The following is a 27776-nucleotide window of genomic DNA, read 5'->3' as shown; positions in this document are numbered from 1 at the left end:
AACATTACCAATGGAGATGCTCTAAACACATTTTTTATAAGGGAAAATTATTAAAAGAGGGTTAAATGTTTTAATATTTACAAAAAGAATATATTATTTAAAAATTATCAAAAATAAATTAAGTTGTTGGACTGTCCAACGTTTAAATAGAGGCCAAGTTGTTGGGGTGTCAAAGCAAGCTATTAAAATGTTGGACAGTCCAACATTTTAATCATTCAGAGTGCATTTTTTGTAAAATAATGTATTTTAACACATTAAAACATTGGACAGTCTTACGAGTGACTAAAACATTGAATTGTCCAACGACTTAATTTGTTTTTGGTAATTAAAAAAAAAAATCTTTTTTATAAATATTAAAATATTTAACCCTCTTTTAATAATTTCCTTTTTTATTTATAATTAATCAATATTATTGTATCAAATCAATTTTTGATCCCACATTCACTTAACCGAATAGGGTGAAAATCATCGTGACCAAAATCATTCCCTTGCTAAGGTGGTCAATAAAATAAGCAATAGTCAACAGGTTGGACTCATCTTGATGTGATTATTTACCTTATCATAATGCTAAACATAAATTTGTTGTTTTGAAATTTATATGCTAAGCAGATGAACCAATGGCATTACACACGCGCATGAAAAACAAAAGTAAAATCAAGCACTTTTAGTCGAATTATATGTAATGATCAATAAATTCAATTTATTTCTACAACTTTACGTATCAAATCCTAGCGACAATCTAACATATTTCGTAGATATTTGGATAGGAATTGATGAAAAATCAATACCGATATTAATATTAATGTAGAATAAAGGGTGTGGCCAAGTTGTAAGGCATGGAGTTTTGGTCCCACTATTCGGAGGTTTAAATCAATGATTTAAAAATCAAACCGATCATTGAACCATATGATTAAATAGGTCGGTCCAAAGTGGTTTGACTGTTGGGTCTAACTGGTTTGACCAAAATATGAAATATTCAATAACTATTTTAGGTTTTTTCCTAAAATCAAGTATCTTTTACTTCAAAAACATGATCAAGTGTCACATGATGTAGATTAGAAGGTCTTAAGAACTTTTACAATAATAATAATAATAATAATAAATAAAAAGAACTTTAAAAAAAAAATCTTGTGAATTTAAATTTAAAATTAAAATTTTAGCAAATGTGTATTTTCAAAACATGGATCAAGTCTGAAAATAATAATTTTAGTTATTTATTTTAAATCTTGCCTAGACATGAATTTTAGGAGTTGTCTTACTTAGTTATTTACTAAGCATGTAGGCTCAACAATTAAAATCTTACTAAGTTTGATAATTTTCCATTAGTTTGTAAGAGAATATTGAGGGTCAAGGGGGCATGTCTTCGGTTTTAAAACTCATGAGGTATCTTAAATATCACCAAATTGTAGAAGGGTATGTGAAAAATCACCCTGAAGTTGGATCAGTCTTTTTACAAACCCAATCGGGTCATTGGTTGAATAGGTTGAATAGGTTGAATCGTACAGGTCAATTGGTTTAATCAAAAGTGGGTTTATTATTATTATTATTTTTTTTACTTTACCCGTAGAAGCAAACGGGTCTAATCCAATTTTTTTAAATACCAGTTTTAATTCTTTCGTCCCAGACCAGTTTGATTATATTAGACTTAGGGATGCAACTTGGTTTGGTTCGATTTAATTTGAGGTAAAATTGGAATCAAACCGGCATAGGCCGATTCCACTAAATAAGAACCATAACCGAACTAAATTCCATTGGAACCAAACCCACCCAAACCAAACTAAAGTCAGTTTGGTTCAGTTCTACGGATGGTCAATATTCTATATATTCTAAGTAATATTTTTTAATGAAAAAACAAACGTATAATAAACATAACATTTCATACAAACCCATCTTCCTCTCTCCATCTCAAAACCCACATCTTCAAACCTAGACTCGAACTTGACCCATTAACGTTATTGATCAGGTTAATGAGTTCGGTATGAAGTTTTTCCTACTCTGTTCTAATAAAAAAACATAAAAATCCCAATTTTAAAGCTTCAAAAGTGATTATGGTGGATTTTGCCACACCATCTTCTATAAATTCATGGAAGTTTCTTTAATTCATTCTATTTTGGGTTCTTAATAAAAATCCCAAATCATCTTAGGTGGGTCTTTCTCATCATTTAATATAAAAAATCACAAAGTCTGATTTGGGTTTTTTGTCATCTTAAATCATCGCAGAGATGGAGATTCGTCGTCGTCTTCGGTGAGTGGTGAAAAGGATAACAAAATCTGAATCTAATTTGTTTTTTTTTTTTTTTTTGGGACAAGATATGCACTTGTGGTATATTGGGGAGGTATTTGCAAATAAGTGAATTTATTTTGCATGTGGTATTAATGAGATCTCTACCGTCAAATCTTATTAGATCTTCTTATATCTAATGGTTGTAACGTTTTGTATGGATCTTGGTTTCAGACTTTAACAGAGAAACGCGACCCATATATATATATATATTTATTGCATATGGATTCTGTTCTATACAAACTTGATCCAAGAACCAAACCAAAGTGACCACTTCTCCATTATTGTAATCCGGAATTGCAACTTGTTTCATATCGAAGCAAATCACCTCAAAGCAATCTGTTTGGTTCAATTCTCGATTTGTGCCGGACCAAGTTGCACCCCTAATCAGAGTAAAGATTGCTCTCTTCAACATTCTTTGATTTAAGAGGTTAATGTTGAACACAAGTAATCCACTTCAATCACTCCCAAGTTCTCCCCTAAAATTTTTCTTCCCTAACCAATCACTCTTGCTTTTTTATATTATTCTTATTATTATTATTATTATGCACGTGTCATAATGTCATTGGCTCATTAGCTTAGCACTTAAATTTCAAAACAGCAAATCTGTGTTCTCATTTTTAAAGTAGACCACTATTACTGTCTAGCAATTGGACCCCCTACCCCTTAAACCCTAAACCCCAAAAACTATGTTCTTCTAAAACACAAAGGTTCCGTTTAAAACTTCGATCCACGAAGGATCAAAACCACCCCATGCGAGCTTTCCACCATTACAGTCTACAATGGCGTCGGTGAACTTGAAGAAGAACTACCGATGCGTCCCTTTTCTGCAACAATTCTACACAGGAGGACCTTTCACTGTCTCTTCAGACGGATCTTTTATAGTCTGTGCTTGCGACGACAAGATAAAGATCATCGACTCATCGAATGCTTCGATTAAATCCACCATAGAAGGTGATTCAGAGATCGTTACTGCTCTGATTCTCAGTCCTGACAATAAAATCCTCTTTTCCGCTAGCCATAGCCGACAAATCAGGGTTTGGGATCTTTCGTCTTTGAAATGCTTGCGTTCTTGGAAGGTACACAAAACAAACCCTAATAAAGATCTCTCTAGTTTGTTTTAATTGTGGAATTGATGGTGAAATTACGATTTTACAATTAAAGCAAAGAACTTTAATTATAAAACCAATTATTGGTAACTTCTAGTTCAAATTTCAAGTAAAGCGAAGAGCTTTTTCGCCATGTTCTTGCTGATTATGTTGCATTGTAATTGTTAATTGTAGTTAGTTGTTGTTGGTTGATCTAGTAAAAGTTTGCTTCCTGTTAATTTCTGGTTAATGTTAAGATGTATCATAGCTGGCATGACTTTTGGGAATTAGGATTGGATTGTAAAATTATGAATTTTTTTGGGGGCGATTTTTTGATTAGGGACACGAGGGTCCAGTGATGGGCATGGCTTGTGATGCGTCAGGAGGATTGCTTGCGACAGCGGGAGCTGATAGGAAAGTTCTTGTATGGGATGTGGATGGAGGGTTCTGTACGCATTACTTCAAAGGTCACAAAGGGGTTGTGACAAGTATCATGTTTCATCCTGACCCAAATCACTTATTGGTAATTTCTAGTTCAAATTTCAATTAAAGCAAAGATCTCTTCCATTGTGTTTTTGCTGACTGTGTTGCGTTGTATTTGTTAATTGGAGTTAGTTGTTGTTGGTTGATCTAGTAAAAGTTTGCTTCTTGTTAATTTGTGGTTAATTTTAAGATTTATCAAAGCTGGCTTGGTTTGAGTCAACCCACTGAGTATTCCAGGCTCAATCAGTCTTCAATTTGGAGATTTTGAATAAATAAAAAAGGGCATATTTAAAGGAAATGATAAAATTGAATGTGCCACAACACAATAAAATCTCATAAGTCAACAGTTAAAAAAATAGTTTGAGGATTTATGGTGTACAATTATTGCAATGAACAAGTTCACTATTAAAAACTTTTTGGGTACAAAGTTGGCTTGACGACTGAGAACTGTATTTGACCTAAAGAGAAATGCTTATGCTTTCTAAATGGATGGGTTAACATTTGCGCATCCCGGAAGTTTCCAATACGGTTTTGTTGATCAATCAACCAAGATATACAAGTTGAAAGGAAGTTTTTGGGTGTTGAGAAAAATCCATTTTTGACAGCCCAACTTGGAGCGGGAACCTAGGAAGTTTGTTACTGGCTAGTGCATTTTTAGCCATAAGAGGCATAATTTTCATAGAGAGCCACTTTTTTTCTTCTTTTGATTATGTTTTAAGGTGCGAATTTCCCCCCTGGTTGACTATTTGATTTTGGTGTTGTAGCTGTTCTCTGGCAGTGATGATGCAACTGTCCGTGTGTGGGATCTTGTAAGTAAAAAGTCTGTTGCAGTCCTAGAAAAGCATTTCTCAACCGTGACTTCATTGGCAGTATCTGAAAATGGCTGGACCCTGCTCAGTGCTGGAAGAGATAAGGTATGTTTTCTGATATTGCTTAGATATCTTAGAACACATTTCATTTTGTTTACTTTGGCAAACATTCACTGAATGTGATGTTACTTATAAAAAAAAATATGATGTTACTTGCTAGAAAGATTTCCCTTCATGAAAAAGGGATTATATGGAACTTTATTCCATGCATTTTCTGAGAATATGCTTTGTTTTACCTTTTCAAGTACCTTCTATTGAAAATGAAATTACCGAGCTTTATTTTTCTCTGGTATACATCGTGAAACCTTTCTCACACCCTGGTTTAAAGTTTCATACTCTCTCTGAATGTTTTCGCCAAGACATTTTGTTTTCAGCCGAGACTAGAACGACACATTCACTTAGAAACATTGCATGCTTTTTATTTTTTTTTGAAATCTTTCAGTCCGGACTTTCTTTTTTACTCCTTTTTGAAACATTGCCTCGAGACTAGATTTTTAACCTTGTCTATTAATGAATAATTGTTGCTTCCATATGCTGGCCTCTTATAGCCTGAGTTTTGTCCTTTCTTGTTTTTCTACCTCTTTATGTGATTCTCTAGTGACTGGTCCTTTTTTTAAGGTTTGTTGTCATTCCATACATATCTCAAAGAGAAACCTGAGTTGTTGGCCGCCAATACCTGTCCTACTGCTGGTCATTTCAAGCATTTCCATGTGACATATTCGCTCGGCTGCCAACCCCATGATTTTATTTTTGGCTCATCCCTTGGTAGTTATGCAGGATAATGAGGGAAGAAGAGGAAATCTAGGGAGGTTAGGGAATCTGGTTTTGGCTCGAAGGTTCAGGGTAAATCCCAAGGGTTTGGTTGTGGGGTTTAACTATAGCATTTTGCAATTATGATTAAGGATATATGTTTATAGGGTAAAGTAAATTGTTAAGGTTTGTAGGGTAAAGATTAAGGGTTAAGAGAACGAGAAAATGAGTAAGGGTTAAGAAAAAGGGCTTTCAAGAATTTAAGATTCAAAAATTCAAGAAGGGCTTGATGGGTTGGTTCCTCACAAATAAACCAAAATATATATATATATAAAATGGATTAAAGGAGAAGACAGAGGTAAAAAGAGGATTAAAAAAGAAATTTTTTTAGTAGATTTACCTTGGAATCACCTCAATAATGCATGGCATCGACCATGTTGAATGCACCAACATTCAAAAATAAGAAAACAGAAACCTATGTACTTTTTTGTCCATTCCATTCATTCTTCCTTCATAAGCCCTAATAAAATCTATAAATAAAAAAACCTCTAAGAATCCTACCAAAACTAAAATATCAAATAAAGAAATTAATAACTCTAATTTTTGTAATTAAATCTCTCCTAAATTTTTGACCCTTATAAACTTAAATAAAAAAAACATCATAAAATTACTAAACTACCCCTAAATATAATACTAAGACCACGGGCTAATAAAACATGAAAATAAGCCCAAAAAACATAAAAATAAAGGCCCAATACAAAAAAGTAAAAATCTACTCTTCAAACTTTGATGTCCCCATCAGGCAGCCATTCACATGAAAAATTAACTTGATTGATGACTAATAACCATTGGGTTTGTGCATTTCTCATTGTGAACTAGAACCATCGTTGAAAAATGTTAGGGTTTCAAGACCTTGATGTAAAATGCTCTTATCCAACATCTAGAAATTGCCTATCAAGCTGCTTTTTGGTACACAGTTCCCCAAAGGGTGGGTGAAGCATTCATGGGATTGGTGGGCCTTAAGAGTGCTTCACATGGCAATATTTGGTTTGACCAACATGGGGACGGGTATTTGTGGCAAACACATCATCTATTTCAAATTCTACATTAGAGGATGACACCTTGTGTACAGCTGGAATGTTACAATTTAATCCTTGATTGGTTGCATGAATTAGTTGGTTATCAAAGGGAGGAGAAAAAAAGACTTAGGGTATCGAAATTTTATACGTAAAAATGAACATATGATAAAGAAAATACTTGCATAATACACAATCCAACATCCACATAAATATGAAGGGTATTTTGGTAATAAAGTAGTGATGATGAATTGTTTTTGGTCTTGGTAGTAAAGACGAAGGGTATTTTGGTAATTCTCTTTTATTTTTTAAGGTTAAGCTTGATTGGAAATTTGATTAAAGATAAAAGGTATTTTGGTAAAAATGAAGGGTATTTTGGTAATTCCTTTTATAAAAAAAAGATTAAGTTTGGTTGAAAATTTGATTAAAGATGAAGGGTACTTTGGTCATTGGTAAGGATGAAGGGTATTTTGATAATTCTCTTTTATTTTTAAGGTTAAGTTTGGTTAGAAATTTGATTAAAGATGAAGGGTATTTTGGTAACTACACTTGAACCGTTTTATGTTTTTAGTTTCCCACAAAAGTCATTTGAAGAAGTCCCTCTTGGGCGACTTCTTTTAGGAGCTATTTTTGGGCTTCAATTGAAATCCGCGGGAGCCAAAAAAGTCCAAACGAACATCATTTATCTGGTTTAAAAGCAAAAAAAAAACAATAAAAGCTGGCTCCTGAAGCTCAAAAGAATAGGGCCTCAACTTCTGTTAAAGTTGCTATTCAACCATAGTCTTTGTCTTTTGGCTTTTGATTTCATCATGCCAGCAGGGAAAGTGATCAGTCGGATTTTAATGCCAAAACCAGCAACAAGTAACTAAGTTTTCAGCATTTAGCCAGCGTTTTTTTTATTTATTTCCACTTCATCTTAGTTCTGGAATAATTAAACAACAAGAGACCTTTTGAGTCTTGACCATTGCTTTTACATCGAGGAAAGCTTAAGATGAAGGGATCACGCCAATGCTAGAGTAATTAAAATTGATTACTCAAAGAAGGGAGACTTGAGAAGAAAGAGAGAGGTATGAAGTGTGGGAAACAATGTAATAAGTGTATGATACAACTGGTAACCTCAAGGAGTGGCGGCAAAACTGGTCGAAAAGACCAGCGAGCGAGATGGTTGTTAATAGTACTAGACTCCCTATCATTGCCTTATGAGTTCTAACATCCTACAATCGTACCGATGTCTACTAAAACCTACGGGCGGGTGCTCCGCTACAGCGGCAGTAGTGAACATTGCGCCAAGCCTTGGTCAAATAGAATGTGATTTGATCTTACTACCATCGATCCAACAGAATAGCTCCCCAAGTTACTAGGGTACATAATCCACTCTTAATGTTAATTAATTTTCCAAATAAATAGGGAAAATTGGTTCTGCCAGATGTATGTCAAGTGCTTACTAGTGTCGTATTGTTTCACAAAGGTCGTGTCTAATTGGCATGTCAGCATTCAAAAACTTGGAAATTGGTAGTACCCAGGTAACATTATGTATAATTAGTGTTACATGGATAAGACGAGTACCTTCTTTAGTGTTATATGACGATGTTTACTGTTTGTAAGACAACAATAAGACCAGCCACGCTTTTATTTGCTGAGGGTTGGACAGAAACATGTTTCTGAAAATGAGGCTGTGGATGTTGAGATGCATGAGGGATTAGGCAAAGAAAGACAATAATATATGAGTATGATCAAGGGAATTCAGAATTTTTCAATAGGAGGTAACACCAGCGAGAAGGAGCACATTTGGTGCAAGTTAACGATTCTAAAACGGACAATGGCAAATTGGCAAGGTTGAAGATGATGTGAATGAATATGGCTGAAGATAGAGTTGAATGGTGAAATGGAATTCATGTAACCAACTCCAATAAAAAAAAAAGGTATTTTGGATAAGCCATTGACAATGATGAGCAGTCCAAAAGAAAATTAATAGATTGGAAGGTAAGGATCACCTTATGAGGTAGATTTTTCACCTTGTAGATCTCGGACTGTCAATGGTGGGTCCAACCCGTTGAAGGTGCTCCATGTTTACTGGGAATGCTTTTGATTTTCACTGTATACTTTGATGATCACTTTTCTGTAAAATAATATATTTTTTTTATATACATTAGGTATCTACTTTTTTTTTCCTTTTCATTTCTTAAACGGGGTTAGCATGTAATACATTCTCAATCCTTCTATCGTTACTTATAAAAAATATCCTTCTATTGTCATATTTAATCATTGTAAAAATGTGTTCCTGATTCCTTATAAGTATGAATATGAATGGTTTCAGGTTGTGAACTTATGGGACCTGCGAAACTATAGCTTCAAGATGACTGTACCAACATATGAGGTGCTTGAAAGTGTTTGTGTTATTCATCCTGGAACTCATCTGGCTTCCTGCTTGGGCTCATATGAACAGTACAGTAGGAAGAAGAAGAAAAGTGGGTCGCCATCAATTTGCTTTCTGACTGTTGGCGAGCGTGGGATTGTAAGGATATGGAATTCCGAAGGGTAGATTCATCACGATCCCTTTTAAGATCTTTGCATAAAATGATTCTTTGTTGAACAATCCCAAGATGTTCCATGGACCATCTAGATAGAAATATATTGATTGAACTTATTTTACTTGTTTTGTTAACAGTGCAGTCTGCCTATTTGAGCAGCAATCATCAGATGCAACTGTCACCTCAGATAAGGAAGACTCGAAAAGGGGCTTTACAGCAGCTGTTTTGTTACCCTTAGATCAAGGGTTGGTCTGTGTCACTGCAGATCAGCAGTTTCTGTTCTATTCCCCAATACAATCTCCGGAAGAAACGTTTGGGTTAAATTTAAGCAGAAGGCTTGTAGGTTACAATGAAGAGATTGTGGATATGAAGTTTTTGGGTGAGGAGGAAAAGTTTCTTGCAGTGGCTACAAATCTGGAACAGGTATTGTTCTGTAAAATTCATTCCTGTGTTGGTACTGCTGAAATTAATATGATACTGGTTAGATTTTGAGGCCTTGGAGATCGTTTTGATGGACCCTCAAATTGTTGGTCTGATCCTTCTATGTGCAGGATGGATGTGTTTGAGCATTCCTGACCTAAGTATTTCCATGTGCAGGTGCGTGTGTATGACCTTGCGTCCATGTCATGTTCCTATGTGTTGGCTAGGCATACTGAAACTGTACTATGCCTTGACACATGCATTTCAAGTTCTGGAAGAACACTTCTTGTAACTGGAAGCAAGGACAATAGTGTGAGTCTCTCTTTCGCCTCCTCTCGCAAGGCATTTATAGATTGGTGTACTTAATCATTTCCAATTGCTTTTTGAGTGTTTTCAATTACTTATGCCACATGGTACAACTCAAAAAGCAAACTGGTCACTTATACTGGTTGATTATTGTTGGTAATTGTGATTGGAGAAAACACGATCAAGCCATATTTTCTTATTCTTATTCTTATACTTATCTTCCAAACAGCTTTTGTGTTTTCTGGAGTGGTGACCATATAGGTGAAACTTGTTCTCTTTTTTAATTGATTTCTCATGTTTATCATCATCTATGTATTACAGGTGAGATTATGGGAACATGAAAGTAGGTGCTGTATTGGAGTTGGTACCGGTCATATGGGAGCCGTTGGAGCTGTTGCGTTTTCAAAGAAACGGAAGAATTTCATTGTTAGTGGTAGCAGGTGAGCACTGAGGGACAAACTATTTGTTCCTGAATCTGGATAGCCCCTATTCATGGCTGTTGCTTGTAATCCCTTCTTTTGTTTTGATTTTTTTACAATTATGCTGAAGCCATCTATCACATGGAAGAATGAGCTATATCTTTCTTGAATGGTTTCTGCTTGCATTTATGTGTTTGAATCTTTGGGGTTTTCGTTTGAGATCTTGTAGTTCAATTGTAGTGTTTGACTGATATCCATCATTCTTCTTTCTGTGTTCAGCTATTCATTTTTATGGTTCGGTGAACTGATGATTAGTAACTAATGTAGCTCTTGGATCCTGTATTGCATTAACTCTATCATTGCTTAATCACATAACTTATTTTGTTTATTATCCTATGTTAACAGTATTATTGAAGAGGGATGGGCAATCATAGTGGAAGAATTGGATTGAGAAAACTTATAGGAAAAAATTGGAGTGAGCATATAGAAATAGAATAAGTTGGTCCAGGGTTTGTGATGCCTGGGGAGCTTTTCTTAGGAGGTCAGCCCTTGTTAATACTCGATCATCCCAATTATTTCCCATATGATATCTTTGGAATTATGAAATTGAGTCTCAATCTTTATTATGAAAGCACAGCTTCAAATCCAAATTCAAGAGTCTTTCGAGAAGTTGAAGTGCTCTAGAGCCATCCTACCTGCTTCTGCTTGAGGGCCTGATTTACTGGGCCTAGTGCCAAGATTGAACAAACATTAATGCACCTAATGTTTGATTGAATAATAGGACATGAGTCGATGTATTCTAGTATGAAAACAAAAAATTTTGTGACTCTGAACAGAACCATCAATAGATGAGATCAAATTGGGAAGTACCTTTTGTCTCTCATGAGTCATGTTTTGAAAAAACAGTAAGGGTTTATTCATATCGAACTCAAAGTGCCGTGCTATTACTACATATTTAATTGCTATCTGATCTGCTTTTTTACATCTCTTGTATTTGGGTACCATATTCACTTCTTTTGGCTTCTATTGAATTGAGAAAGTTTGGTTGTACATCAGTACATCTTTTTTATTTATAAGTATATATAGAAAATATCCTCTAGATAAATGTAGCTGGTATTGATTTTCAATGTTTCATGGTTTTGTACTTTGTACGTATATTTTGTTGTCATTTTTTATGTCCTGGAGGTAACCAATGCTGGACCACCAAGTTCAATTAAATATGATTTTTTTCCCTAATTTTTCTGACTTCAGCCTTCAGTAATTTTTGTAATGGACTTCAAATTCTTTTCAAGGAATCCCAATGGTCATGTCTGTTGTATTATATGAACTGCACATAAGCCAAAGTCTTCCATAATGGATGACTTCTAAAAGCCTCTCTTTTGGTAAATCGGTTGCAGTAAGTGCTTTGCTTTTGAAACCCCTAACATTTCCCTCAAACCAGTGTTTACAACTAAATACCAGGAAACCCACCATGTGTGATTTTGATGTCTTAATACTCTTATGCCTTATTTTAAAAAGTTGAAATAATTTCATTCCTGGATTGTTCAGGGTGGATGATTGCAAATGGCATTCAACAGTCTAGTCATTTTTGTCTCGTGTTCCAAAGTGAAGAAAATTACATCAATACATGTGTTCAAGTGAATGCATGGTTATGTGTAAATGCATGCATGGTGACCCTTTGGAAACAAAATGAAAGATGTTTTCAATGGTAACCTGACATTAATTGGATCATTGGAAAGGGGATTATCTTTTTATGGTCAGATTGTAAGGCGTGTTTTCAAGGATTCAAGTGACAAGTCTGGAATGACCTTTGTCCTCACTAGTTGATATCTTGATATTTCATGTTAAGAGTACTTTTTTATGGAATGTTTTGTTGCCTCATATCGTTCTTTGTAGTTCCTAATATCCTTCCAATAATTTCTCCTACCATAATTAAGCAATTTGTAACCTCCACTCTTCTTCAGAAGCTTAAATCCTGTTTTGTGTTTCTTTCTAGTGATCGTACACTTAAAGTATGGAGTTTGGATGGTCTCTCAGAGGATGCTAACCAATCCATTAGTCTAAAATCCAAAGCAGTTGTGGCGGCCCATGATAAGGATATTAATTCTCTTGCTATTGCACCGAATGATAATCTCGTTTGTAGTGGTTCTCAGGTTAGTAATTTTTTTTAAAGAATTTCTGTTCTTTAGCATTTGCTCTAAGTCATCTTGCTTAAATTGCTATTACCTTTTTTGTTCTTTGATTTCTGTTGTTTAGGATCGTACAGCTTGTGTTTGGAGACTTCCGGATCTAGTATCTGTTGTAGTTCTTAGAGGGCACAAAAGGGGGATTTGGTCCGTAGAGTTTTCACCAGTTGATCAATGTGTGATTACAGCATCCGGTGATAAAACAATAAAGATATGGGCTATATCTGATGGTACTTGCTTAAAAACATTTGAAGGGCATACATCAAGCGTATTACGAGTGTCATTCCTTACTCGTGGGACCCAGTTTGTATCTTGTGGTAAGAAGCCCACATTTACCTGAAACTGTGTTTTTTTTAAAATCTAATTTGAGTACCTTTTTGACAAAATAAAATGTTCCATTTCAGGTGCTGATGGTTTACTAAAGCTATGGACTGTCAAAACAAATGAATGCATTGCTACTTATGACCAACACGAGGACAAGGTTTTTAACCAGTTTGTTATTATTTAAACATTATCTCATTTGACTATATGTTAGTTGTTCCAAAAGAATTGCATTAAGAAACTGATGCAATGCAACACGACAACAATGCTTACCATTTTTCTATGGTTGCTTGGAGGTCAAGTAACCAGTATCATTGTGATAGCATGGTCGGGGATCATATTGTGATTCTTATGTGAGAAAAATCCTTGCAAGATGAGGATGTTTTTGCAAGTGCATGCGAAATATGCTCATTGAACAGGTTGACAAAATTTTAAATTACACTGCCACATTATACGAGATGACTTGTTATCCATTGGTCAGCAGCCTTAATGTAAAATCCTTCATAGGCTTATTTCCACTGGGACCTACTTTATTTAGGTGATAGTATTTCGCTTATTAAAAGAATGAGCTGATAGTTTTTCTTAAAGTCATTGTTCCTTTTGTTGTTTTTCTCAATAATTTCAATATTCAGGTTTGGGCATTGGCTGTTGGGAAGAAGACGGAAATGCTTGCAACGGGTGGTAGTGATGCTGTTGTCAATCTGTGGCATGACTGTACTGCTGCTGACAAGGAGGAAGCTTTCCGTAAAGAAGTGAGTCATTCTCACTTGTCCAGTGTGGATTATATAAATACCTAGATTTAATCTCGTCATGTCAAATCCCTTGATTTTGCACCAGTCCTTTTGTGGTTGTATTTTGGGCATTTCAATGTTTGATGTTGTACATTTGCGTTTTTTTTCCTTCTGTTCTGATTTCTATTTGTAAACATTAAATGGCTTTTTTCTTTGAAATGGTCCCACTTGTTGTGTCCTGGAATGTCGAGGTCTACAGACTGCAGTTTAACTTCTTTGCATATTTTGTATTCTCACAAGCCTTTAAATGGTTCTGTTTGGAATTCTCATATAAATTCATTGATGGTTTACTTATGTACTGTAGGAGGAAGGGGTTCTAAAAGGTCAAGAACTTGAAAATGCCGTATCAGATGCTGATTATACTACAGCAATACAAATTGCATTTGAACTTCGCAGGCCCCATAAGCTTTTCGATTTATTTGCAGAACTTTGCAGGTCAGTATAATCTCATCCTGTGCTTTTATTCACTATCTTATTACAGTTAACTTAGCCAAATCTTTTTGCAGGAAGAATCACAATGAAGATCAGGTAGAGAAAGCCCTTCGTGTCCTTGGGAAGGAAGAAATTCGTCTACTTTTCGAGTACGTTCGAGAATGGAATACAAAGCCGAAGCTCTGTCATGTTGCACAATTTGTGCTCTTTCGGGTTTTCAACATCCTTCCTCCAACAGAGATTATTGAGGTAATCGTCTTGTAACATATCCTTTATATGATTTTTTCTAGCTTATAAATCTTACTATTAGAGCATGTAAAAAAAATGTTTGCATTGCATTGCTTGATTATTTTGATAAGGTGAAATCTGAAGTTTTTGTTATGCTAGATCATGTGCCATAATAATAATAATAATTAAAAAAATTATTTTAATTTTTTTTTCCACGGGGGGGGGGGGGGGGGGGGGGGGAGGGATTGAAGGGGACCCATCATTAAATTGGACCCACCTTGGATATCCATTTTAGACCTATTCAAATAATTGGCAGTTACAGAATGTGGGAAAACAGTAAAATGATTGACAGTTGAAGAACTTGGGAAAACAGTAATAATCCAGAAGAAAGGGAGGCTCCAAGGAAAATGTCTTATGTGAAAGGATGGTTAAAATTCCACATAGATTTTCTAAGTGAGTCACATTGCATTTACATTTGGCTTTCCCTAAATTACTGAAGTGGCCTTGTTTCGTCATTTTTTCACTCATGGATGTCCATGGCATTCTTGTCAAAGAAAATTATCTTACAGAAGATATCTCCTTTTGGGGTATGTCGGGGCATTTGGAGAGAAATGAATAATCGGGTCTTTGAAGTGGTAATCAGCGCTATGGGGTATCTTTTCCTTTGGAGTAAGACTTTCAAGGAATTCAGAGGTGTCCTTTTTGAGGATTTCTTGTTTAGGTGGGATCATGTTTGTTCTGAAAACTCTTGGTGTCGGTTTTTGCTCATGGTTTGTTCCTTAATAGTTTCGATTTTTTTTCATTCAGCTTTAGCTCGTATCTGAGGTCGGTCAATCGCCCACCTTTCTTTTTCAAATGTTATCCTCTATACGACATTTTTTGAGAATAACTGCTGTTATAACCACTTATTAAATGTCAACTCAGTTTTAATTCAACTTTTCATTGTTGCAGTGTAGTCAATGCCTCTCCTAGCCAAGACCATAATGCCTAGGCCAGCCCCTAGGTTCATCTTAATCACATAGCGGTTGCCTAGGCATACCTAAGCACTGAAGCGCTAGGCATTAAAGGATTGGCCTAGGTGTTGCATGCAACTTAATGTGTAGTGTGTATCAACATTCAAGAAAATAATTCTAATAGATCATTTTCAACCAATTTGTTTCATTCAGTCACAGTAATCAATTTCTTTCACTCATCTGTATTAACAGCATGTATGATTGGTCCCAATAGATTATTTCAACTATTTTTTTCCCTTCATACAATCTACACTTGGGTGTAAATAGCTCCAATAGATAATTTGCGACCTCTCTTCTCCCTTTATTGGAGAGGGACTACGTGTCTTTTGCTCTTCCCTCAGCATTTTATGGCTATGTACATTGTCCATTTTTTCTTCAATTATTCTTATTATGTAATTCTTTGAAATAAATAAAAAATTGTCACTTAGGTTTCACCTAGGTGCACTTAACACTCTTGATTAAATTGCTTTTCTTGGTTTGAAACACATTTAGGGTCTGTTTGAAAACCGTGTGTTGGGTGTGAGAGTTCGCAACTTGCACGAGTCGGCTAAAATACCGTTCTGGATAAGTAAACATTTGCGAGTTGAGAACCATCCAACTCTCAAAATCCCGTTTTAAAAAACTTTTCAACTTTCATCATAAATGATGAAAGTTCACAACTCTCGTGTGCGTCTCCCTCAGAAGAAGAGATCTGGTAGGTCTCTCTCTCTCTCTTTCTTCCGCCCCATCTGTGCTCTTCTTGGTCTTTTTCTCCTCTCACCCCATCTCTGATCTCTCCTCTCTTCTCTCTTCTCCTCATTCCCCGCCCCTCTTTCTTTGTCACATCAGTTGAGAATAAGATTTGTGTTGATTCGTCTTTGGGGATGAAATTAGTGGCTGATGCCCTAATTTTTGGTTGTGTTCGAAGATGATCGTTGATTGCAGTCAATCCTTAATTGAACTACATTGAAGGGATACATACCCATCTGAACAAGAGGAAAAAGAAGAAGATAGGTCTGATTAGAAGCAAGGATACCATTTTTAATCACAACCAACTCTCTTCTTTTGTAGATCTCGATATACAGGGCATGAAGACAAAGGGTCCTGGACTATAACTTGCCCGTGTTTTTTAGGGATGAAGTTTGAGCAATGAAACACCAAAGTGATACTCTCACAATCAACTTTCGAAAGTTGAAGAAATAGTTGAACTCTTGAATGTTCAACTCTCACACTCAACTAGAGGTTTCCAAACACACCCTTAGTAATGTTATGTAACATTAACAATGAGCTTTATCACTTTATTACAATACCATTACAAAGTTAGGCTGCTGTTATATGCCATTATAATGGACCATCCAAAACCTTTTTTCTGATTATCTTTAAATGGGTTTTAGTTTTGAACAAGGAGAAAAAAAAGTCAAGTACCTTTCATTAATTTCAGAAAATACTCATACCTAAATGACATTCTTTGGTTTATGTTTCAGATAGGAGGGATCAGTGAACTTCTCGAAGGGCTAATACCTTATTCACAGAGGCATTTCACCAGGATAGACCGGCTTATAAGAAGCACACTTTTACTGGATTATACTCTAACTGGAATGTCAGTTATTGAACCCGAAACTGATTATAAACCATCAAAAGATGAATCTTTGCTGCCGTTGAGTGGTAAAGAAGAACCATTAGTGGAAAGTGCTTCTAAGGATCAAATACAGAGCCCTATAGGGATGAAAGAGGTATTCTCAAAGAAACGGAAATCAGGCAAATCCAGAGATGGTTCAAAGAAGAAAGTTAGGGAGGTAGCCTTCGTGGATGCTTCGACAATTTCTTTGAAGTTGTAACACTTCTTTGATACTTGAATCCAGTCAGGTATTTATTTAATCTTTGTTATTCTCCAAGTGTTGTAATGAGTAATCCCCGCCCCGCCTGCCCGCCCCCCCCCCCCCCCCCCCCCTCCTCAAGTTACTCTCCTCTAAGAGGCTAGTTTTGATCGGCTACAATTAAATCAATGCTGAGAGCGAAGATGTTGCGCCAATGTATATTAAGAGAGACCAGGCTGACCCAGCATTATTGGAACCCAAAAGAGCTAGATTTATATATATCAATGGACATGAAAACGTGCCTGACAACATGAAGTGGTCATCTAAGTGTTTGATTGTGTTGTATTACTCCATTGGCATGTCACCTCAGGGTAAACTTGCAAAAAAATTCACCAAGTCATCAGTATAGCTAAAATGATTAATGGGGGATCATAGCAACGGCATCTCATTTTGATTTCTAGGAACTGGACTGCTGTTGAAACAAAAAAATAAAAAAACATCGGCGTAAAGTAGTTTGACACCAGAATCAAAGGTGATACGTAGCAGGACAGCATTGCACCTCATGCTTCACAGAAACTAAATTTATGTGGAACAGATTCCAGGGAAACATTCGATGCAATACTAGGCTTTTTGCATCATGTTCTCTTCTAAAGCAGCAGATTTTCTGTTCTTGACTTTCTTGTTCACCTCAATCAAAAAATTCAGTCTAGGGTGTGCGGAAGGATTTTTTTGTGATGGGTAAGCTAGACTAGAACCAACGATCTCAATGTTGTTTGGCAATGTGTCAAACCAACTGAGCTATGAAAAGCTTGAGAAAAAGCTAGCCTGTTTCAGGAATGCTAGCCCACCTTGCCATGTTTTTGTGAATATTTGGGATACATGTGTTTTCAAATTAGCGACATACTTCAGTAGCAAATTGACAACATACTTATGTTCAACATGTAGGGAATTTGTTTCCATGGTTTTAAATCTCTTCCAAGACCGCAATGATTTGACCGAGTCATCTAGCAATGAAATAGAAATTTAGGGTGTCTCAATAGTCACATCATCTTGGAAGATAAACGAGATGTCTCAGGCGATATTTTGAAAATCTCCATTGAGTTAGTAAAATTCAGCTGTGAGGCAATTGGGATTTTATAGATTTTGATTAAAATAATTAATTTTTTTTATAATTTAAATATTTATTATATAAATAAAGGGGAATGTTAATAAGAAGTTAGTGTTCTCCAATACTTTCTTTTCAATAATATCTCTTCTCGTTTTATTTTTTAGTGAAAAAGATAAGGGTATATTAATATTTTACACAATAAATATTTGTTTATATAATAAATGTTATCAGCATTTAAACATTTTGAATTATATTTATATATTATTATTATTTTACAGTAAATACTTTGACAATTAATACTAACATAATAAATGCATTTATTAATGATATAATAATGTATTTATTTTGTAAAAGACTAACATGTCTTTATCTTTTTCATTAAAAGACAAAGTAAGGAGGTGTATTGTTGAAAAAAAAAAAAGTGTTGGACAATGCTAACATCCTCATAAGATCTTGAACGTTAGCATTTTTCATAAATAAAATATGATTTTATAATTAAATATTTTAAAAATTATTTTATTTTATTAAAAAACTATAATTATTTTAATTTAACTATATATAAGTCAATAATTATAAATAAATTAAATTAAATGATTTATCTCATTCATGGATAAGAATAGACGCCAAAGTGAGTTTTGAAACCATGTTTGTTTCAATTTTCAATCTTAACATTCTATCTCCTTCAATATTTAATCGTCAAGAACAATTAAGATTTTTGGGAAGTATAAAATGTTAATGATGATGGATTAAAATGTTATGTATCTTTAAAAGACTAAATTACCCCTCCATTACAAAACAGCTGATTTACATATTTCTCACATATAAAATACAATCGGATTCGATCAGATTTCTTGACAAAGACAATTTGAATAAGATGCCAATTGTAGGAAAAAAAAATTTTAGAGATGTGGAAGGATGGAGATGCTCTTACAAAGACAGTTTGAAAGCATCCCTCACGTGTGAATAATAATAATTATTGGTTTAAAAAAACAAAAAATCAAAATCTAAGGGTAAGAAAAGTACTTATAGTGTGAATGGCCGACCTAACTTTTAGTGCTTTTTTGTTTGTTTGTTTGCTTGCTTCAAGTACTTCTCACTCTTCTAGACTTTCGAGTACTTCTCATACTTTCTGAAATTTTAAATTATGAAAAGCACTTTTAGTTGTGAAAGTACAAGAAAACCCTTACATCTAAAACACGCGGAAGAGAATCGATACACCATTTCAGCCTATTGAGTATAGGCAATTTCGTAATATTAAAGTGATTCAGACATTCAAGATGGCCCATAAATTAATTGCTTTGGCAAGGTGCATATTTACTTTTGAAGAGAGAAATAGTTTTTTATTTCTATTTTTTAAATATGAATTAAGACAGTAAGTAACTATAAATCTAATATCAACCATTCCATTTAATTAAGGGATGTAAATAAATCCGATCAAGATTGATATGGGACGAATCAAATAACGATCAAATTGGATTGAGAACCAATCGGATAAAAAATGGGATCAGACCCTTGTTGGATCTAGGAATCTTTTAATTGATTTGGGTCTAAATTGGATCAAATCTAATAATTAAATACACTTGACGTCTCCTCTTAGGTCGCACGTTAACAAAACCCGAAGTTATTAAATCAAAATAGTTCAAATTTTGATTCCTATAGATACAGTTATAGCCCATTAATGAATGTAACACTAATTTTTTTGAAAGAAGAACATGTTGAAATGGTCTTTTTGACTAAAACTTTGACAAAATCTAAATAAATGAATTACGTCCTAACTAGATTCTAAACCCTTATTTGATTAGGGTCAGGTTTATAATAATAAAAGGATTTTGTTAATGTGTGCACACGTTAAAGTATATTAAATAAACCTTGGGATTTGATTTTTGTATCGAAATTGCCCTATTTTTTTTTTTTTTGGATAAAAAATACTCTCATTTGCTTGTTTCTAAGTTGTATTTAATGCATTTTAGCTTGTTTTCTTAACAAGACTCATAATAAAATTAGATCATTTTAAAGAAAATTTAGGGAAAAATTGCAAAGAGGGGATCTTTCGAAAAATAAATGATTACTCAATCAATTGAGAAAGTTGAATATTTTTTTTTCCTATCATCGATGATTCTAAAACATTGATGAAATTTTAAATAAATTAATTATTTAAGAAAACAAACACCAATTTTTTGAAACAATTGACTTTCTTTTTATTTTGCCCCTTATTTTCTTAGGTCTATCATTCGTTTGAATTTTTTTTTCAATATTTTTTCAAATAACTACCGGACTTGAACTTGTTCACTATGATCTCATCTAGGCAAACCCTAATTTGATCCAAATGTGCACAAGCCAAACTCTTAATGTCATATTGACTTTCAAATTTTATAAAACTAATTAATTTTTGTTTATGAATGATCAAATGAATTCAACAATTTATCATTTGATTAAAGATATATTTACCTGATAGATCTTACTGTTGCATTTTTATTATAAAGACTCTTGTGGAATTCTGACAACGCTAAGGGAACTGTACTTTATCCAGTTTGTTACCTAGCAAACCTTGAAGTGAGATTCACACATAAAATTCAAATTTATGGGGTTAATTTGTTACTTTACATACCTTGGAATGGATTCTTATCACCTCAATTAGAGGCATCCAAAAATATGATGTGATGCCAGAGAGTTATAAAAGACACAATTCTAATAACTTAAAATTCGAAAAAAAAAAAAAAAAAAAAGAGTTCATTTTTACCATTGAATTTTAATTTTAAATTTGGAAGTTTGGTAATCATCTATTTTCAACACCTAAGATCAAAGTTCAAAAAGATTTTTTTTTTTATTAATATTTTTCATTGAATTTGAATTTTTACATTAAATTTAGAAGGATGTGATATTGGATTGCTAATTTGATAATACAACTCTCAGTAAGATTTTATATCTTACTAAATTAGTTATGGTATGATGATTCATAAAGAAAGATTTGTTCACGTAACAAACTTTGATTAAGTAAAGGGTTTTTTTAAATAAAATTATGACAGATAGTCTGCCAGTCAAATGTCTCTTAATTAAATAAACTGATGGGATGAAATGTTTTACACATTTCTTTCTCACAACCATTTAATTGAAGTTGAAGTCAATCTACGCGCTTTTGAAAATAGACCCATCGTGTAGTGGGAGACAATTGTAGTCCACAAAAGTATAAATACTTTCTCTCTCTTAGATGAGTCGTGCTGGTGTAACCCCAAGTTAGCAATTCCGAATATGGTAAAAATTCGAGTTTTATTCGATTTTAAATTGTAAAAATTCGATAAAATTTTTGATAAATGCAAAATATGCGACATATGCTTTAGAAATGTATTATCGATTTTATTTTAAAATTTTGAAAATAAAAAATTTAATAATATAATAGTAAAGTTAATAGTGATGGTGATGATGAAATTGATGATGTTAATGATAACGGTGAAGGTAATAATATAGGGAAATGTTTAGCACCAAACATTTTGGCAAAACATTTATCAAAATATGGGTTAGAAGTTTTGGAATGGGCTGATTTTTGGTGAGGAGATCATCATCACCAAAAATCAGCTCATTCCAAAACTTCTAACCCCATCAAAAATGATTTACAAAAAATGGACGGTCCACGATTTTTCAACTTGTAAATATGGGGCTAGAAGTTTTGGAATGAGGAGATCATCCTCACCAAAAATCAACCCATTCCAAAACTTCTAACCCATGTAGGACAAAAATGGTTGGCTAAAATGTTTGGTGCTGAACGGGACCCAATAATATATTAGTGATGGTAATAATGATATTGGTGATAATGAAGGCATTGGGGTTATTATTCCATTAATTTATAAAAGAAGATCAAAATTAATGGCATAAAGGTCATGTCATTATTTGTTTAAAGATAAAATGGACATATGTCAAGTAAAAAGGTGGATTCCTCCTAAATTTTGAAACATGATCATTTTAAAGTTGACTTGGATTACACGTCACATCTTACAAATTTACAATTAGCAACATACAATAAGTTACAGTAGCATTTTTTTTTTCATCGAGTTTTATAAAAATTCGTAAAATCGTGCTTTATTCTTTTTAAATTTAAAATGTGTGAATTATTTAGAATAATTCAATAATCGAGAGGATATATTTTCATTGAAAAAAATGAAAATTTCTTGAATTTTTCAAGAATTATAAGGGAGATTCCTAAAAAGGAGAAAGTAACATTGAAATATACATCACGGGGGACATTTCTGAAGTGGACATGTGTCAGAATCATAAATGCTTTTCTTCAAGATACGAGTGAAATCTTCTCCCTCAATGTACATTTCATTGTTACTTCAGCATGATTCTTCTGAGATACAAAGGAGGAGTCAAGGACTTCATTTTACATGTTAGACTAGAACTGTTATTGTCACACCAACTTTTGCTAATGTCACACTAATTCCTATGTAAATGATTAAAGAAGGGTGAATCCCCCTTTTGGGTGTTGAATGTGACATAATTCCAATTTCATTACATTATCCTTTTTAATTTTTGAAACATGTTTTTACAGTGAATTCGTCACTTTTATAATCTATGAATTCGTGGATAAAATATCATCATTTTGCCTTATCAACATTTATCAACGAATTCATTGCTTATAAATGTCACAGATTTTTTTTGGAATTTAGACATAAGTAGGACACGTTTGGAGAGAAACCCCATCCCACCTAAGAATTGCTAGTAATTTGTGTGGTGTTGGCAAAAGTTGGTGTGGCAATAGCAGCTCTCTTGAAAAAAAAAAGCAATAAATAAAAATAAAATAAAGTATAACACCGTAATTTTGTCTCTACCACTACAAAAAAAAAAAAATACATCATGTTGCGCAACATACGTAACGCAATGATTGCTTCTCTGAGGTTCAAATCCACGTGGCAAACATGACTGACGTGTCATGGAATATTCTGCCCTTTTCGGTATAAAAAAAAATTGACTCCTTCCCTCTCCACGCAAAGACGTTTTCTCTGTAAATCAGAAGACACTTGTTGGATATTTTCTGCTCCTTCAAGCGAATATTCGTGCCTTTCACAGGCAGAGATACATATAGAACGAGAGAGGACGATAAGCCGAACAAAGCCCCCTCTCTCTCTCTGTTCTCCAAAAAAGTCACGATTTGTTCAACGAATTTAGATCAAATAATGGAGAATAGAGAGGAAATCGCTTTCAGAAGGACCCAATCGAAATTTCCCCTAACATTTTGGGAGGTTACGATTGCTTCTGCCGTCGTTCTCAGCTTCGTTTTAGGGCTTGTTTGTGTTTACTTAACGATGCCAGCCTCAGATTACAGCTTCCTCAAGTTACCTCGGAGTCTTGAAGATCTTCAAATTCTCAGGTAATTTGAACTTAGGATTTTATAATCTTTGTGGTCGATCGTTAAAAGGTGTTGAATTTCGACGTTTTTTGGATGATTTTGTTGGTGTTCTTGTTCATTTTGTCGCCGAATCTCTCTTAATTGAACTTGCAATTATGATTTGTTATCTGTGGTTAATCACTCTGAGATTGCTTCTTTGGTCTAAATAGATCTTTAGAACTCGTAATGTATTTCTGTTTTAAATAGATCTAGCTTAGAAGACTTGAATATCATGTTGAAATTGCTTCCTCTGAAAGGAGGATTGGGTAATCCTGACTAGTTCATGATGTAAAAATTGGAAATTTAGCATAATAAGTGACTCAGATATGCAGATCTCGTGTTACTTCAATTTTGTGTTAATTACAAACAAGGAATTGGAACAATGCATGGAAGAAACACGGTTAATCAAGCTCTGTTACTCTGGTATGGGTTCATCTAGCTGGGCCTTATATTGTACTTCTGATATTATAAGGAGATGCTATTTACACAGAACATTTTGATATCGTTTCGGACATTAAAAGCATTTGCAGACTCGTGCAGTGATTTTATAAGTTGAAATCACCTGCAATGCATTTAGTTCCTGTGAAAGATATTAAAATCTTCCATGGAAATAGGTGTGAGAGAAATATTGATGTCCCCAACGGAATGGATTACTCTTCTCTATTCAGTTTTTATGGATACCACATTAATGGGGACCACTTTTCCAAGAGATGCTCAAGAGTATGGTTCTAGTTTCCTTTGAGATTTGCTGATTGCACGCAATTTCAAAAGGCAACCGATCTTATAGGCATTTGTTCTTAATGTACTACGCATTGACATTTAGCCATATATTTTCTATAGTTTTCAGCTTGTTTACCAGATTATAAAAGGTAGGAATTGAAATTCACTACAGATTGGGCTTAGGTTCCGCTTATTCATTTCATTGGTTCTGCTTCAAGCACCTAGAAGATAATGTCTCGGACAGGTGACCTAATTATCTAGGAGCTATCTTACCATATTGGCTGGATTACATGCTCCTTTAACGCTTCATGGAACACTATGAATGGGAAGTTGTTTTAATGTTTTAGTGTCATGCTTTTGCTTATAGTATAGATTGTTAGAGAAACCAGAATGAAGGTTTGATGGCATGTTACCGTATCAGCATTTATGAAGTGGGCTTAGATGTACTTTTGTGGGTGCTCTCTTTTGTAGGGATCATCTTGAGGATTACACAAGTGACTACACCTTTCAGGTCCTGGTGGGATACTTTGTAGTCTATATCTTCATGCAAACTTTCATGATTCCAGGAACGGTTTTCATGTCGTTGCTTGCTGGAGCCCTTTTTGGAGTCTTCAAAGGTGTCACTTTGGTTGTTTTAGCCGCCACTGCTGGCGCTTCTTCATGCTATTTCCTTTCAAAACTGATAGGAAGGCCATTGATCTTTTCTCTCTGGCCGGACAAGCTGAGTTTCTTCCAAGCCCAGGTGAATACTAAAGTCTCCTCCTTACTATGGCATAAAATGGGTCGAATATGATTTGATATCCCTTGATTGAGTTGGATCCGGATCAATTCATATATCCGCCTAGATCTGAATTATATATTGCTTTGAAAATTATATTTTTAAGTTTTTTAAAATATCCTTTTCTACTACTTTAATATAACATAACTTCTTAAAAAATAAAATGATTATAACGGTAAAAATCAGGGGCGGAGCCAGGATTTTGTATTCGTGGGGGCAAATTACAAATAGAAAATTTTTCTGATTTTCTATGGGGGCAAAGTAGTAGAATGTTAAAATTTTGTGGGGGCAAATTACAAATAAAAAAATTTTCAAAACTTTTGTGGGGGCAAAGCAGTAGAATGTTAAAAAAAAATTTAAATTTATTAATACCTCCCTATGGATTTTAGAAATTCTTGTGGGAGCAATTGCCCCCACTGTAAATCCGCCCCTGGTAAAAATATAATGGGGACGGTTCAAGGGACAAACATTGTGACAACGGTTTTTGTCCTATATGGGTTAGAAGTTTCAGAATGGGCTGATTTTCTGTGAGGATGATCTCCTCACCATAGAGATCACCCTCACAAAAAATCAACGCATTCCAAAACTTCAAACCCCAATTTACAATGTTGAAGAATTGTGGACCGTCAATAATTTGTAAACCACTTTTGATGGGTAAGAAGTTTCGAAATGGGCTGATTTTTTGTGAAGATGATCTCATCACCATGGACATCATCCTCACAAAAAACCAGCCCATTTTGAAACTTCTAACCCATGTAGGACAAAAACCATTGTCACAATGTTTGTCCCTTGAATCTTCCTGAAATAGAGTAGTATAGCAATTAACAGACCTGAATTAGGCAATTTGGTCAGGTTGGATCCGGATTAAGTGAAATCAAAATGTTTTGGATATGGTTTATCTAGTAGGATCCAAGTCGGGTCCGGATCCAGATAAAGAAATCTGGATCTGAATATGGATATACTCAGATCCGGCCCAAATCAAACCCATTTAAGCCCTACTCGCTACCATTTGCTAATGCATTGTGCTGCATCTTTTCATTTACTCTCCCAGGTGGCTAAAAGAAGAGAGAGCCTACTGAATTACATGCTTTTCCTCAGAGTGACCCCCACCTTGCCGAACACATTCATTAATGTAGCTTCACCAATAGTCGATGTGCCTTACCATACTTTCTTCCTAGCAACATTTATTGGACTCATTCCAGCTGCTTATGTCACAGTCAGGGTATCATTCTCAACAATCTTACCTTTTAAAATTATTTGGCTGAGTTTCTTAAATGATTTATGGAACAAGAATATGTGGCACAACCTTCGTCCTCACACTGCATGCATGATAGGTTTTACATGTATGTGACGCTCCACATCTGGCCCTAGATTTCTTTTCGTTGTTAGAATTAGGGCTGTCAATGGATTGGGTCTGGATCAGATCGGGGTCGATTTGGTACCAATCCAATAATGATTGGATCGGATTTGGAACTGTTTCAATAAGTATCAAATCAGACTCTTATCAGATCTCATTATTAAGATCCAAACCTGATCCATTAACAATTAGATCAGGTCAAACCTGATCCATTAACAACCGGATCAGGTCAAACCCAATTTATTTACAAAATTTAAATGAACTTCATATATTTCAACAAGTATATACTATCATAGTATCATTTTAATACTTTCTAACATTTTATCAGATAGGGTCCTTATCCGATTGGGACATGGTTGATCCAAATCATTGATCCAGACCCGAAGTTATCAGATTGGAACGGATTGAATTTCAGGTCTGATCCAATCCATTGACAGCCGTAGTTAGAAGTTTGAGTGAAATTTTAAAAGTCGTGGCCCCAGATTATTCTAGATAGAACATTGGTAGTCCTTGAACAATTTGAGTTAGGCCTACACCCAGTGAAACATGTCCCACATTTGAACCTTCGGTGATTGTGCACCAAAGACACTACCAAGTGTCAACCTCTATGCCACTCGATGCCACCATATATTTATTATTTATTTTAACAGAAGATCATTGGAAGATGTCAGTAAGATCGTTTGCTCTCCTACACTCTTTAATGTGCAGGCTGGTATTGCTCTTGGAGAGTTACGTTCACTTGGTGACCTTTATGATTTCCAAGCAGTTGCTACTCTGTTCCTCATTGGGGTTGTCTCTGTCACCCCTACACTGATAAGCAAAAGCCAGTCGTAGGACACTTTGATCACCACGTCTGTACAGAGAAACATCAAATATTTGCCAGGTCGAGGGTTTCCTTATAAATTTGCAGCCACAAAGAGGATCTTCCATGGGAGCGAGCCGGTCCAGGGTAGCTTGTTTTTAATTCCTGCATGGGATGTGCCTGGTTATCAGGGAACACTCATCCGTGTTAAAAAAACATGTCATCATCACTAAGAACATGTGTATGTAATTCACATTTGGTGGGAAATTTATATTGTTGTTCTTCGCAACCCAGTGCCGGTGGATTATTACCTTAGAGTTCTATCAATCCTGTTTGTCAATCCGACTCTGCAATTTCTTTCAAGTTGGCCTTGAGGAATTTTGTTGAGTGCATTTGTTAGCTAGGCTTTCTTATCTTTCTTATCAGGAACATAACTTCCATGGTTCTGCCAATAGTTTCAAAAAATAAAAATAAAGTGACTAATTTATTGGAGCAAAATGGATGGCATGCCCATCAGAGGAGGGATTTGTGAACAATATTTGATTCAATATCAGACTTATGACTAAGATGGAAGGAAATACACTAGTTTTCAACTCCGAAATATAATTTTGATGAGTCAAAAACTCAGCACCAAATGCAAT

General features: G+C 34.6%; 2 protein-coding genes across 2 annotated transcripts; both read left to right on the top strand.

The window, feature by feature from the left end:
* Window positions 1–2939: 2939 nt before the first annotated feature.
* TOZ (Transducin family protein / WD-40 repeat family protein) lies at window positions 2940–17299 on the top strand. The gene is made up of 14 exons (XM_086437210.1): window positions 2940–3360; window positions 3710–3892; window positions 4617–4766; window positions 8865–9085; window positions 9216–9501; window positions 9676–9810; window positions 10126–10244; window positions 12220–12376; window positions 12480–12726; window positions 12814–12890; window positions 13363–13482; window positions 13826–13956; window positions 14028–14202; window positions 16658–17299. Exons 1-14 carry the CDS (start codon window positions 3064–3066, stop codon window positions 17009–17011), a joined length of 2652 nt encoding a protein of 883 aa, XP_086293336.1. The 5' UTR covers window positions 2940–3063; the 3' UTR covers window positions 17012–17299.
* Window positions 17300–23074: 5775 nt separating this feature from the next.
* LOC147408284 (putative membrane protein At4g09580) lies at window positions 23075–27424 on the top strand. The gene is made up of 4 exons (XM_086437209.1): window positions 23075–23460; window positions 24670–24940; window positions 26028–26198; window positions 27042–27424. The coding sequence occupies exons 1-4, from the start codon at window positions 23267–23269 to the stop codon at window positions 27165–27167; spliced, it is 762 nt and encodes a 253-aa protein (XP_086293335.1). The 5' UTR covers window positions 23075–23266; the 3' UTR covers window positions 27168–27424.
* Window positions 27425–27776: the final 352 nt, after the last annotated feature.

This window comes from Akebia trifoliata, chromosome 3 (genome assembly GCF_017979445.1).
Source record: "Akebia trifoliata isolate Shusen 1 chromosome 3, ASM1797944v1, whole genome shotgun sequence".
Taxonomy (NCBI): Eukaryota; Viridiplantae; Streptophyta; class Magnoliopsida; order Ranunculales; family Lardizabalaceae; genus Akebia; species Akebia trifoliata.
The sequence above is the reverse complement of the archived record's forward strand: the minus strand, read 5'-3'. Positions and strand labels throughout refer to the sequence as shown.